At 36.3% G+C, this 15,276-nt stretch overlaps 1 protein-coding gene across 2 annotated transcripts in view; it reads left to right on the top strand.

Moving 5' to 3' along the window:
* The window catches only part of spock3 (SPARC (osteonectin), cwcv and kazal like domains proteoglycan 3), a gene marked incomplete at its 5' end in the record, with an annotated part of 36,463 nt that extends 24,092 nt beyond the window's left edge, over positions 1-12,371 (top strand). For both annotated transcript variants that reach the window (XM_079846929.1, XM_079846928.1), the window contains 5 exons: positions 6,820-6,933; positions 7,228-7,449; positions 7,858-7,920; positions 9,104-9,241; positions 10,904-12,371. In XM_079846929.1, coding sequence (XP_079703055.1) covers positions 6,820-6,933; positions 7,228-7,449; positions 7,858-7,920; positions 9,104-9,241; positions 10,904-11,043 — 677 coding nt within the window. In that variant the 3' untranslated portion in view covers positions 11,044-12,371. The remainder of the gene's footprint in view (positions 1-6,819; positions 6,934-7,227; positions 7,450-7,857; positions 7,921-9,103; positions 9,242-10,903) is intronic.
* Positions 12,372-15,276: the final 2,905 nt, after the last annotated feature.

Genomic DNA, 15,276 nt, shown 5'->3' with positions numbered 1-15,276 from the left:
AAGCATGCATACTGTTCTGTCATTGGCTGTGTATTTTGCCTTTTAGTGTCTAGCTATTCATCTATCATCGGGTTGAATAAACAAGGGTATGGGGTGATGCCATATGGGGTGAGGCAGAGCAGTTGATGCAATTATCGCATGCCAATGTGCTTTGGCTCGTTTTATTACACTCGAAGTAGATTGGTCTCTGAAAGCGATCCCAATCAGTGCGGTACGTCCGACTACGTCGAACGTGACCGAACTGAAAGGGAACCAGGGTTACAGTCATAACAGAGATGTTCTACTGTATTTTGGATAAAAAAATTCAGCCTTGGTGGGCATAAGACGTCTCTTAAAGCATAAAAAAAATTGTATTTATCTTTTTGTAAAAAACGTAGGAAGGGGAACAAAAAAACAACCCCAAACTTTTGAAAAGTAGTGTAATTTGACACATTTGAGAGGCATGTGTAGAGCTAAATTTCTCTGATACTTGGTTTGCATAGTAGCTGTTAATGTTAAAACGCGTCTAAATTTCAACAATAAAGATTTGTATGTGTGGTTTTAGGGATCAATGCTTTTTGTTTATCAATGGAATTGCTTCCATGTCTAGCTTAGCTGTACTTATTTGACCAATAAGCTTGTGTGCACATTGCTGGTGGTTGAGGAGATTCCCATCTTCCATGTAAAGCACTTTGAGTGCTGAGAATAGCGCTATATATTCTACGATAAAACATTTTTTCTTTTTCAGATTTATTTATTTATACTCCATTCTTTCTCAATTACTCTGCCATTATCTATATTTACTATGATTATATGGTCTCCTTCATACTAGTCTTTGTTTGGCCATATTTGCTGAAATATGACTTTTATTAGCAGGTTAGTCTTTAAAAATCTCATTAGATGACCCTGTGTGATTGCCCTCAGCAGGGATCGAACACTAATGTGCTGTTTACAACATATTGCTAGGCAACCGTAAACAGCCTACAGATTAAGGCTCCTTGCTTTAATCTTTTCTCATGTTAATTGTGTGTCCACAAGGGTTGAGATTTTAATTGTAATCTTGTTTTTTTAGCAATTGTGATGTATTTAAAAAATAAGCATTGATTGTTTTTCACACATACTCACACTTTTGGTATGGGTATTGTGGTTTGGCATGCATGTGTTGTTTTAACCACTACATGTTTGGAACTTCTCTGTGTGTGGAACGTAACTGATATACAGTAGAATGGAACAGTACCGTTAATGTAGGTATACTTTGTTGTTTTAAATGCATCTGAAAAATAATAGAGGACACAGAGTGAGTTGCTGTATGAAAAGTACATGATCCAAGTAATACTAAACTTGAGACGTGCATTATATTAAGCGCCAACTTAAGGCCCGTTCACACCAAGCACGATAACTATAAAGATAACGATAAAGATAACTATATGCGTCCACACCAACGACCGATAACGGTCTTTTTATTGTAAGCACGCGCACGCCCAGGTGATCCAGATCCATTTTAAATGCGCGAGACCTTTAAATTAGAATGGATTCTGATTGGCTGTCAGTGTTTTATCGTTCGACAGCTGGAAAAAAATCGTTCTGAAAGTGATCCCAACGATATTGTTCCTCATATCTTTATCGTTATAGTTGTGGTGTGAACTCTGTTATTCTTTAATATGGAGAACGATTTTTAGAATTATATCTTTATCGTTATCTTTATAGTTATCGTCCTTGGTGTGAACGGGCCTTTACGGTTACGTCCCTATCGATAAATGCTAGAAAGTCATGCAAGTATTTCCTTTTTGCATAAAGGCTCGTCCTGACAGCAAGTGAGTCTCTGTTAAACTTCGGACAGATGGAGCCTAATAGAATGGGAGCATAATAATTCTGTCTAAATTTTTTTTATTTTTTTTTCATTTGCATGCAAATTTTAGTTTTTCCCCTCGTTGTACCAAAAACATACCGAACTGTGATTTTGAAAAAGGACGTTCTGACTCATCATTTTTGTATACCGTTACATCCCTATTATTTGTCCCAGACATAATTATCCACAGCGAATTAAACAAGCAAAAAAAGCTACAAATCTTGTATACACATCTATGCAAAATGTCAGAGGAAACATAACACAGCCCGATGTGTGTCTCTGCGGAATTCTAGAAACATTTCATCCAAAATTAAAGAACGTGAATAAAACCCCTGGCAACTGCTTCTGAATGCAAAGCCCAAGCCATTCCTTCCTTCCAGTACTGCATCTTATGAACAATCAACACAGATTTCTGATGCATTAGCTACAAGAATTCAATCAGTTACGCTCATTAATTACTTAAAACAAAACTAGATTTATCAAATGCCCCAAACCATCCCCAAACAATATACACAGACTATTAAATCTAATAAACACATCATAGCAAAATACATTGGATGCAGAAAATACAATCAAGGCAAATTGGAAATTATTTATAAATTGGATAAGTACAAATCTCACCAGCAGGCACAATATTGCTGATGTTATCCAATATATTGTGTTTTATAGCCTGCAGTGTCACCAGACAGTATGTACTGGCTACAGGACAGTAATAGCAGGGATTGTTCTCCTCACCTTGAGGGTTAACTGGACTTAAGTACCTTCCTTAAGGGCACAAAGATGAGAGAGCTGTTGGGTCTTTCTCCAGATAATTTATGAGCTTTAATAACCAGCAATGAATTTGAAAATTGTATCTACATGTATTCTTAAAGAAAACACTAATCAAGTTTACCTGTGATATGTAAATCTAAACGTGTATACTTTACAGTTTCTCATCAGACTTGTGTAATTGTCACAACTGTATGCTGGAACATCTGGAACATTCTATTGCATGTCTGCAAAATGTAGTAACTCACACAAAACATTTAAATTCATGCTTCAAAACCTAGTTATTGTGGCATTAAATTGGCCAATGCCTTTCTATACTATACAAGACTGAATTATTTTATGTATCACACTGAGCTTTTTAGATATATATTTCAACAGTAGGTAACATTTTACTGGGAAAAGTCAATACTGTAGTACACAAAAAAGATTTTTATTTTTATTTTATTTACACAGCACATTTATTATTGTAGAAATGTGTTGCATGTAACATTTTTCATTTTTTAACAACATTCATTTTTACATACTCTATTATGTCTTACCACCACCACACATTCTCCTATATTGATCTTGCATGTCAAGCAACTGGTCATTTTCAGTTTACACGTAGCACATTTCTACAAAAAGAAATGTTCTGTTTGAATACAAATGTATTTATACAGTACTGCTCCTGCGGTTGTGACATTCCTCTATGTTCAAAAATGTGATCTATTTGCTTTTGTTGTATCGCATCGCCACGCACACGTCTGGTGTAGACACGGTGTAACGTGCTCACATGTTTATTTTATTTTTTTACCAGTTAGGGAGGAGTAAAATTAACATATCAGCAACCAGATGCATTTACACTTGTCCAGTTTTCATGTAGAATGCATCTCAAATCACCTCCTGAAGTGATTTGAGTGATCAAATTTAAATCCGTCTCGAAAGCCTTTTGGGAGGTCAATTTCACCTGGTCTAACAGCAAGTACTCTGATTGGTGGAGTTTTATTCACGATTATTGTTAGTGTAGTCTTTCACAGGAAATTGCCAGTTAGGGAGGAGTAAAATTAACATACAGTATGTGGCTTCAACAACCAGTTGCATTGTTAGCAATTTTTTAAACTTAAATGAAAACAAATCTGAGTTTATTATTTCCGGCCCCAAGGAAAACTGTGTTTTTGATTTTGATCTTGGCTTTCTTACCCCATATAACTCAAAAGTGTGCCAGGAATCTGGGCTTCCTATTTGACTCCAGTTTAAAGTTTGACAAACAGATTACATCTGTTGTCAAGTCATGCTTTTACCAACTTCGCCTTCTTAGTAAAGTGAAGCCCATTTTATCAAGGAGTAATTTGGAAACAGCTATTCATGCATTTGTTACATCTAGGCTTGATTACTGTAATTCTCTGTTTAACCTGTTAACCGTTGCCAGTGATCAGATTTAATGTTATACCTTGACAAACTATACATCATTAAAAAGATATACTGTAAGACTCAAGTTTCAGTATTTGACCACTATTGTATTCTGAGAAACTTATAGCGACAGTTATTTCTTAATTTGTGTCAGGAGTTATGAAATGAAAAAATGAGTCGATACCTTTAATATGAATTATGACCGTCAGCCTCTCCCATTCATAAAAAAAACTCCGTGCTGTCGTCATGACAGCGCTTGACAAAACAACGTCCCTCAGGGCTTTAGCTCAAAAATGTGCAGATTTGGAGAAATATTGATAGATTCTCATAGGTTTACATCAGATTTCTATAGACAGGAATAATATTTATTGAATTTATACCCAAATGCGTCGATGTAATCATTATGAGCGCTTGGTACTCTATATACTGTGTTTTCAATTCATACCAATAGCTTGAGGGCGCTATATGCACAATAATAGTTCATATATGGAACATGAAGAAGAGCCATGATCATGATGTGACATTCCAGGACGTCACTGATACACACACACAGCTAAACAGAGATCGCTGTAATGGATGTAACATGCAGATATAGACGTTTTGAAGACAATAAACATGATTGCAATGATATTTGATTTACCTGTGTTTTTCAAGCCATGCCAGGTATTTTCATAATAATAGATTATATTTATAATGTAATGCTAATCTATATAGACTATCATTGTGCAGAATACTATAAAATAGTATATTTTGTGTCAGATTTTTTTATCTGATGCCAAATTAGATCACAGAAGATTATTTAAAACACTCGACTTGCGTTATAAAGTAAGTTTGGAGCACAAACATGGTTTTAATCTCATAAATTGTCGTGTATTGATGGTGTGCTAAGCTAACATGCTAGCTAGCTCTAGGTGCACCTGCCAGGTCTAGCAGTTATCTTTTATGATTTTTTTTCTAAATAGGAATGCTTACTGAAATGTTTATTTATTCCAGAAGGGCATTTGATACAGTTAGATACAGTGAGAACTTTGATAAAAGAAATTAGGGATTGAACCCTATGAACAGCCTGTGAATAGCCAGTCGTTAGTAACTATAATGCAGACAAAAGAAATGCATATTTAGAGCCATAACCAGGCTGGAGAGGTGTGAATGTGTGCATGGGGAGACTGAGACTGAATGGGGCTCGTCTGCACCACAAAACAATAGAGACAAAAGACTGAATAGATGACTTAGAAGATAACTATAAACATCAGTAGCATTTTAGAGTCTAATCAAAATAAAGTCATGACATGATCTTGAAAAACATTTAACTAAATACAGAGTTTTAGACTTATCATCTTCAGATTTTACATATAACATGGTCAGACATGTGGCTTTAGCTGCAGTGCATTTCTAGATTGCTACAGTGCCAACTTCAATTTTATTTTCATGAAAATGTTTCATAAAAATACATTTCTAATAACTTTACACAATTTTGAAGCTATTTATAACTATATTTTTCATCATGACAATAATTAATTCTACATTTACAATAAACTGCCAGGTGTCAGCTTTCAAATGAGATCATACTTGTGCTTTTAGTGCAAAGGGATCATGAACTGTATCTGTTTCAGTTTGGGTATGTCATTTCTGGGGATTTTTCAAAAGTTGGTTTGCAGCTTAACAGGATAATGGCACTTCTCAGGCTTCCATCTCTCGTCTGCAGTTGGTTCAAAACGCAGCCGCTAGACTACTTGAAGGGAAGCGAAAGTATGACCACATAACACCTATTTTAATGTCTCTGCACTGGCTTCCGGTAAAGTGTAGGATTGAGTTTAAAATTTTATTATTTGTCTACAAAACCCTGAATAATTTGGCACCTCAATACTTAACGGATCTTTTGATTCCGTACGCTCCATCTAGAAACCTGAGATCCTGTGACCTTGGCCTTCTCACAGTTCCTAAAGTAAAAATTAAAAAACGTGGTGATCGCGCTTTTGCCGCTGCTGGGCCGAAGCTGTGGAACAGCCTTCCTCCTTCTATTAGGCATGCCCCATCTATCTGTGCTTTTAAATCTCATCTTAAAGGGATAGTTCACTTTGAAATTAAATTTTGGTATGTTTTAGCTTACCTGAAGGGCATCCAAGATGTAGGTGTCTTTTTTTCCGCTGTAGTTTCAATTTTGATATTTTTAGGTCAAACCGTTCTTGTCTGACAGTCATATCATGCAAGTCTATGGTCACGGTCTCAAAGAGCATGCACAGAGTCCAAATTAAAACAATTCCCCATCATCCAAATTAAACAATTCCCCATCGTAAGTACACATTGATGGCCTAAGACACGAAACGAGCGGTTTGTGTGAGAAAACGAACAGTATTTATATCGTTTTTACCTCTTATACACAGTCACGTCCAAGTGATCTGAGGGCGCGGGCGCTTCCTGCTGTGTGACGTGTACGCAGACTGGTGCATAGATATATATACACTAGATTTCTCTTTTATTCTATTGAGTGCTTTTTGGCTTGTCTGGTATTTATGTATGTATATTGGTTTTATTTTTGTGTTTCTTTTATTCCTTGTAAAGCACTTTTGTCAACTTCGGTTGTGTCTCAAACGTGCTCTATAAATAAATGATTGATTGATTGATTGATTGATTGATTTCACAGGAAATTACGCAACTGAACAGTCATTTAAAAATAAAATCACACTGAATTTTGACTGCTACAAAAGCACATTATCGTTTAACCTCAAATTTCTTTGATTACAATTTATGAGATTTTTACTTCTTAAATACTACTGTTGTGCTCAACTGAAGCTGTTTCATTTATGAATGTTCTGTATTTATTTGTTTTGTAGAGTGTGGTAATGCAGAGATGACTGAAGTGGTTGGCAGATTACGAGAGTGGATCACAGTTCTTCATGAGAGTGGCAATCCCAGCAAGAAATATAAATTCCAGAAGCCAGAGAGGAGTGAGTACACACACACACACACACACACACACACACACACACACACACACACACACACACACACACACACACACACACACACACACACACACACACACACACACACACACACACACACACACACACACACACACACACACACACACACACACACACACACACACACACACACACACACACACACACACACACACACACGTCAAAACTTCTAATATGACTGCTAACCTAATAACAGTGACAATGAAAAAATGACTATAAAACACCTTTCTACAACCTCTCTATCTGTCTGTTTAGAGGTGGACATGAGTAAGGTGCCCCTCTGTAAGGACTCTCTGGGCTGGATGTTCTCCAGACTGGACACAAACTTTGACCTTCAGCTTGACCAATCAGAAATGTCCAGCTTGAGCTCAGAGAAGAGTGATGTGTGCACTAAAGCCTTCCTCAGGTCATGTGACCCAGACAGAGACAGGCTCGTTTCCAGCCAGGAGTGGTGTTCTTGCTTTCAGAGATATCAAGGTACAGTAAACTTACTGTAAACAAACTTTTCCCACATGCTTTCAATTTCTAGACAGGAGTACTTTCTCTCAGCCAAAACCAAAAGACTATTCACATACTGTACCATTACGAACTTGCACAAGCACACTGCCTGATAGAAAGTTACAGAACTGTTACGTAAGGCATAATAAACCCTGAAAGGGAGATCAGGACCTTGACACAAAGAAGACATGAAAGTAGAACCCGTTATGCTTATATTTATGTATAATCCATTAGCTAAATGTTTTAATGGTTAATTGTTTTTTAAATTTACATTAAATAAATTGTTACAAATACTAATACTACCATATACAACCTTACTGTAAAGTGTATTAAGCACAATGGTAGTGCTTTTTTTCTCACTTCTGATCCGAAATCAATGCGTTTCAGAAACTCCCTGCCAATCAGAGATCACCGTCATCCACACACAACAAGCTGGGAAGAAATTACTGGGTGAGTCCAATCTCTCATCTCGTGTGTTTCATTTATATATGTAATTTCGCAAACACAGAAAAAAGGGGTTCATGTTTGTAATGCAGAATCATGTTTAGTGACAGACCAGTATTTTGGCTTCATGTATTTAGCCATTTTGAGATTACAAGCCTTGACTGATAACCATTTTCAATAAATGGAAGTTGGAGTAAGAATTTCATGGGTAATTTTATCATCTATATTAGCTAGATTAATGCATCAATCTTATGTTGTAAATTCGTTTTTGAATTTTTTATGATACAATGGAAAAAAACCCACTACTGACCTAATAAATTAAGTTACAATTGTCTACAGCATACTTTTTAAAAGTAATTTTTCATCATACGTTTTGAACCGATTCAAACTGAATAGTGGCTAAATGATTCCATGATGCATTACATGATACTTAATAAAAAATTGCATCATTGTCATTTAAACCTTAATAGACAGACTGTCTGACATACCTTATTGAAACACAAAGTGCATTAATATTACACACTAACATCTATTCTAGAATCATAGACTTGAGTTCCATAGTTTCAAATCTTTAAAACTTTTTTCCTCAGCATTTTACACCATGTTCATATATAAAGCACTAGCATTTAACAATCATCTCAATGTCATCACAACCTGAACACAGTTACAGTAAAACCAGGGTGCCAAACAGCAAGAGGCAAGCCAACATTAATTCTATTAAAGCTACTCAGAGTTTCTTTCCCTCTCTCTGAAGGTCGCGTGTTTAATTTGAGCAGGGGAATGAGATGAGGGGAAATTGGACATGAAAAAAAGGATATTTTTAACTGCTGTTTCTCCCCTGAGTGGAACGCACAGTGACGGCTCTATGGCTTCTGGCACTGAATTATAAAAAGACAAAAAAAAGAGAGAAAGACAAAAAAAAAAAGCTTGACTGTGGTGATTCTGTAGCAAGAAGCTGTGAAGTTGAAAAGACATGAATGTGAGCGAGAGACTAAGAGAGAGAGAGCAAGCTCTCGGAGGGAGGTGACAGTTATGTTCTCTGACATTGAATATATCATCTGCCTATCTGTGTGAGTGTGGCCGTGAGACACTCTCTGTGGCTGTGTATAATCTTGTCGGTGATGTAATGTTTCCTGACATTAGGACTGATGCTAATGTGTGTGTGTGTGTGTGTGTGTTGTTCGTGTAGGTCCATACATCCCCTCCTGTGATGAGAATGGCTTCTATAGACCTCACCAGTGTCATGGTAGCAGTGGTCAGTGCTGGTGTGTCGACCGCTATGGAAACGAGGTGGCGGGGTCTCATACCCACGGGCCTGCTGACTGTGGTAAGAGGGGCTCATCATACGTAACCTCACATCTTTAGATTCATTATCTAGTAATGAGAAAAAAAGTCAAATAAGTTTAATATGTTAAATATAGGGATGCAATGAACTGCACAGAATTCTTGGCTGATACGATAACCAATCATTTTACATTTCGCATTTTAGTCCTTCCAACTGGAGGGGCTAGTTAATTAGCTAATAAATTAGAAAACAATCAGTTGACAAAATAGATCATTTAATTTTTTTTTACAATGCATATAAGTATTCTGACAATCAAACTATAGCAAGTATTTGTGAAAATAATCAGACTATTAGTTATTGTGTTCAATAACAATTACACTAGATGAAACGCGAGTCCTTGGTTTCAAGACTTTAACTTGACTTGCTACGGGGCTGTTGAATGCTTGAATCTGACTGGTTGACGAACGTCGCTTGATCTGCCTTTTTCGATGTCTAACTTCACAATCAATGGAAACGTGCAGTTATTTATAAATAAATTGATAGGGTTATTCGTATTATTTCGTTATTATTGCAGATGATATGACAAATAAATAATAATAATAGGCTTACTTGTTAAAAGGGCTTTGTGTTTAATTTATTTGGCTAGCCTACTGTCAATAATAGAAAAACAAATGAATTAAAACGAATGAATTAATAAATAAATAAATAAATAATATTGACACATGCTTTTCTGTCTCATTATTGCAATCTCCCCCCCCCCCCCCCCCCCTCTCTCTCTCTCTTTAATAACTGCATTAATAACTGCATTAGTCTGCTATCAGTGGCTCAAACCTCCATTACTAGATCTAAAATTAAGTTTTGGAATTAGCAAACTTTAAACTCCGCTTCGCGTCGTAACCGCATTACCACCTCGGGTGTGCATTATTTTTCTAATAATTCAACGGCCCGTCGTCAATTATTCCTTACGTTGTTCAAGGCGTGAGATGCTGAAGAAAAAAAAAGTTATCTGACATCAATTATGCACACACACACACACACACACACACACACACACACACAAAAAGTGAACTGTGAATTACTACAAATGTAGCTGTTTGCGGTTTTGCATATTACCTCATGAAACTGAAAATGGCATATTCTTAGATTAGTTTGATTGGTTAAATTAATATTATTAAAAAATTTGACATTATTACTACACTACCGTTTAAAAGTTTGGGGTTGGTAAGATTTTTGAATGGTTTGAAAGACGTCTCTGATGCTCACTATGGCTGCATTTATTTGATGAAAAATACCTTAAAAACAGTAATAATACTATATAAAATAATGTATTTTTTCCTGTGATGCAAAGCTGGATTTTCAGCATCATCACTCCAGTCTTCAGTGTCACATGATCCTTCAGAAATCATTACAATATGCTTATTTGCTGCTCAAGAAACATTTCTTATTATTATCGATGTTGAAAACAGTTGTGCTGCTTAAGATTTCTATGGAAACCGTGATACATTTTTCTTCAGGATTCTTAGAAGAACAGAAAGGTCAAAAGAACAGCATTTATTTGAAATTATATTTATTGTCACTTTTGATCAATTAGATGCATCCTTGCTGACTAAAATAATAATTCTATTTCAAAAACAGCAATGAATTGTGTTCATTTTAAGAGCTAAAGTTCCAAGAGATCAAAAGAGTTTCTGTTTTTCCTTTCAGCCGCGGAGTCTTCTGGAGATTTTGGCAGTGGCGACTCTCTGCTCTCAGACGATGAAGATGGTGATGTTGTAAATGATGAAGAGGAAATGGGAGATGATGATGATGATGAATATGATGATGAATATGGGCACCTGTCATAATCAGTTTTTTTTATTATTATTATTATTATTATTATATAAAAACATTTAAAAAGAAGGAACCAAATAAAAAACAGACTTTCATTTGGTCTTAAAGCACGTTTCTAGGTGACCTCGGCAGAGTGCAGTACTAACATTACTAAAGGGTCCATCTACCCCTTGTGCTGTATAACATTTGTACAAAATTAATAATACTCAATAACCACGTTTAATTTTTGTTACATTTATTATATTCATCCAAAGCGAATAAGTGTATTGACAGACCTAGAAGTTCAGGAATTCATAAGCAGGTTTGATGATAAATCAATGAGGGTTAAATGTTTGCACTTATAAACATGCACACAAATACACATACAAAATACATGCGTACACACACCTGAAGGCATGATTCCATGAGAAACTCGCTCCATAACTCTTTACACCTGCTAGGATGTGATTTTACAGTCATGCCATGAGGGCTTAATGTTGATTTTCACACATTTTGTCTCATAACGGTTTGCCATAATCACATGCCTACACTTATTTATCATAATTTTTTTTATTAGAAGAATGAATACTTAAAACTACTGATGAATTATCAAAACGTATCAACATTTGATATTTAAAGGTCGACATTCTAGAGCAAATTGTTTGACGCGACCTGGATTGACCACACTTCAGACACAGAATAAAATAGATGTGACTGCAGTTGATGTTACGAGAGGACAGAGTCATGCTATTTACAGAGGCTTATACACGCGCACACACACACACACACACACACACACACACACACACACACACACACACACACACACTTATCTTGTGAATAGTTTGGCAGTCCTTGGGCATTTGGTGCCTTTGACGCAACAGAGGAATGGGTGGAAAAGAGGTCTGGGGAAAAGAGAGGAGGAGATATTTAGTGTTAGAATGTAGAACTTGACTGCCATATGAATAAAAAAATGAGAGGTTTTTGCGTCACGTTCTCTGTTGTTTTTGTCTATAGGAGAAAGTGGATATGATTAGTTAGTTTGCATATGTTACTGTAGACAACAAATCATATGATAGATGCTGCTGCTGTCACCTATTCTCCTTGTCCCTCTCAGTGCTTTTGCATTTTCTGTCAGATTTGTTTTCATAATGTGCATATGAAAATATTAATTTCCTTCTATGGACATTGTGGTGTTTCCTGAAAATAAAAACTTATTTGGTTGAATGAGTTTATGATAATCATTTACAGAGGTAAAATGAACTACCTTTATCAGTATTGTCCAGCTGTTGTCATAGAGATAACACTTTTTGGTTTGTTTGTTTTTTACAGTATACATATAATTTGCTCAAATAAAGTTACACAGACCAAAACAGTTTTTCGTACAGTAATTCTGTGAGTGTGAGAGTGTGTGTGTGTGTGTGTGTGTGTGTGTGTGTGTGTGTGTGTGTGTGTGTGTGTGTGAGAGAGAGAGAGAGAGAGAGCGAGAGAGAGAATTCTGGTGTGTCTGTCTGGTTAGTGCTGCATTATGTATAAATGCAATTTTAATATTTTATATGCCACAATTTCTCATCTATACACACACAGCCCCTAACACACACACACGCTTAAACTGGGGCATCTGTGGGGTTGAACACTTGTTTAATCATTTAAACACAATCATGTGCCTGTCAACGTGTGTGTGTGTGTGTGCGTCTGGATCAAATTTACACTGTAGTTCTGTTGGATCATTTCTCACTGAATTAAAATAATAGATATCTAAAATTCAATTAAAATATAATGCAAAAACAAACCAATAACTTGGAAACAGTTGCAGATCTTTTTGTGTGTGTAATAATAATGTGTGTAATGTAAGGATGTGTGAGATTGCTTTTGTTTTAACGTGTGTGTATTAGGGTGTCTCTGTCAGCAGCTCTGTACTAGGAACCAACTGGATAAACAGAAAGTGTTTTCATTCAACTTTCCCCTTCCTGTCATAGAAAATCACACTACTGCTGGCTTTGGATTAAAGTCACACACATACTAATCAGCCAAATGAGGAACATTTCAAGCCTGCAACCACTTACAAAACAACATCCAGATGCACATAAACACATACAGCACTGACCCTTAGCCTCTTTAAAAATGAATAGCAAAGTTTTTAACCTTTAGGTGAATGAACACCTATTTAATTTCTCTGGAAACACAAGGCAGTGATCTAAATTAATTTTTCATTGCAATTCAGACTGTTCAGTTAGATGAGGAGCAACCTAAATTCAGACAACAATAATGCCCAAATAAGCTGTATCAAGCTATTGCAGAACAAAATAAAGACATTTAGATTGGATATTATGTAGTTAGGGAATAAAAATTGTCCATGTAGACAGATATGTAATTTTTAGGTTAACTATTCCCTAAACTACATAATATCCAATCTAAATGTCTTTAATTTGTTCTACAATAGCTTGATACAGCATATTTGGGCATTATTGTTGTATATATATATATATATATGTTGACAATGTTTCAGGTATTACAGCATGCAGTATTGGTGTCTGTGTGTATTTTATATATATATATATATATATATATATATATATATATATATATAGTGATATTATGTTAATATCTACCACAATCAAAATCTGCTCTTCAATGTATTGATAAGTCAAGTCAAGTATATTTGTATAGCGCTTTTCACAATACAGATTGTATCAAAGCAGCTTCACAGTATTAAATCAAAAAACACAACAAGGTTTGTTTCTAGTGGAAAAACGTCCACGTTTGGTAAGGCTGATCAATAGTATTATTGATTGGTTAAATTAAATTAAATATCCCCAACTGAGCAAGCCAAAAGCAACAGTGGCAAGGAACCGAAAAACTCCATCAAGTGACCTAATGGTGACCTAAAACTCCATCAGGTGACCTAATGGAGAAAAAAAAAACCTTGGGAGAACCCAGGCTCAGTCGGGGGCCAGTTCTCCTCTGGCGTTTATGAACTAGAGGCCGGATTTAACTGTAAGATTAAAAATATTATATGAATGCCTGGCTGAAGAGATGCGTCTTTAAACTAGTTTAAAACTGGGACAGTGAGTCTGAGCAACGAACAGTAACAGGAAGGCTATTCCAGAGTTTTGGAGCTAAATGTGAAAATGCTCTCCCTCCTTTGGTGGATCTGGATATCCTAGGTATGACCAAAAGCCTCGAATTTAGTGATCTTAAAGAGCGCAATGGATTATAGGGCGATAGAAGATCCGTTAAATAGACTGGAGCTAAGCCGTTTAGGGCTTTATAAGTCAGTAGCAATACCTTGTAATTAATACGGAACTTTATAGGTAACCAATGTAGTGATGATAAAATCGGTGTTATATGATCATATTTTCTTGATCTAGTAAGAACTCTAGCGGCTGCATTTTGGACTAACTGTAGCTTGTTTATTGAGGATACAGGACAACCAGCTAATAAAGCATTACAGTAATCTAGTCTCGAGGTCATGAATGCATGAACTAACTTTTCTGCATCAGAAACTGATAGCATATTATGTAGCTTAGCAATGTTTCTAAGGTGGAAAAAGGCTGTTTTTGTAACATATGAAATATGATTTTCAAAAGACAGGTTGCAGTCTAGTATAACACCCAGGTCTTTTACTGTAGAGGATAAAGTAACAGGACATCCTACTATGTTAAAGTTGTATTGTGAGAGGTTTTGTGGGCGTTTTTTTGAACCGATAAGTAGTACCTCTGTCTTGTCTGGATTTAATAAAAGAAAATTACGCGTCATCCAATCTTTTATATCTTTAACACACTCTGTCAATTTGGATAATTTAGCGTTTTCATCACGGCCGGATGAAAACGCTAAATTATCCAAATTGACAGATAACCAGTGTTGGGGAAAGTATTGAGTTTTAATATACATAACGTAAGTGACTGACGAATGGGGGTTTCGCTTAGAAGCCTATCACCTTCGAGTTCTTACAAAACGAGCCAATGGCAAAACAATGCTATGGGTCTGCGGAATTTGCATAGCACAACTCCGCCCCACCGCGTGGGTATAAAGGAAGCAGCACGGCAATCTCGCATTATGTTATGTTGAGGAGCCGACACTGAGCTCCCGGCTGTTCCAGCGGTACAGCGGTTGTGGCAGGGGGACGTAACGTCTCAGTTCCCTCCTCAGGGAATGAGGGTTACATACATAACCGAGACGTTCTCTTTCGTTCAGTCACTCCGAGTTACGTCAGTGACTGACAAATGGGGGCATAGCCTCAGAGAAGGCATAGGCTCAGAGATGGG

This window comes from Squalius cephalus (assembly GCF_949319135.1).
Source record: "Squalius cephalus genome assembly, chromosome: 2".
Lineage (NCBI taxonomy): Eukaryota > Metazoa > Chordata > Actinopteri > Cypriniformes > Leuciscidae > Squalius > Squalius cephalus.
Note: the sequence above shows the minus strand (reverse complement) of the source record. Positions and strands in the feature narration are given on the sequence as shown.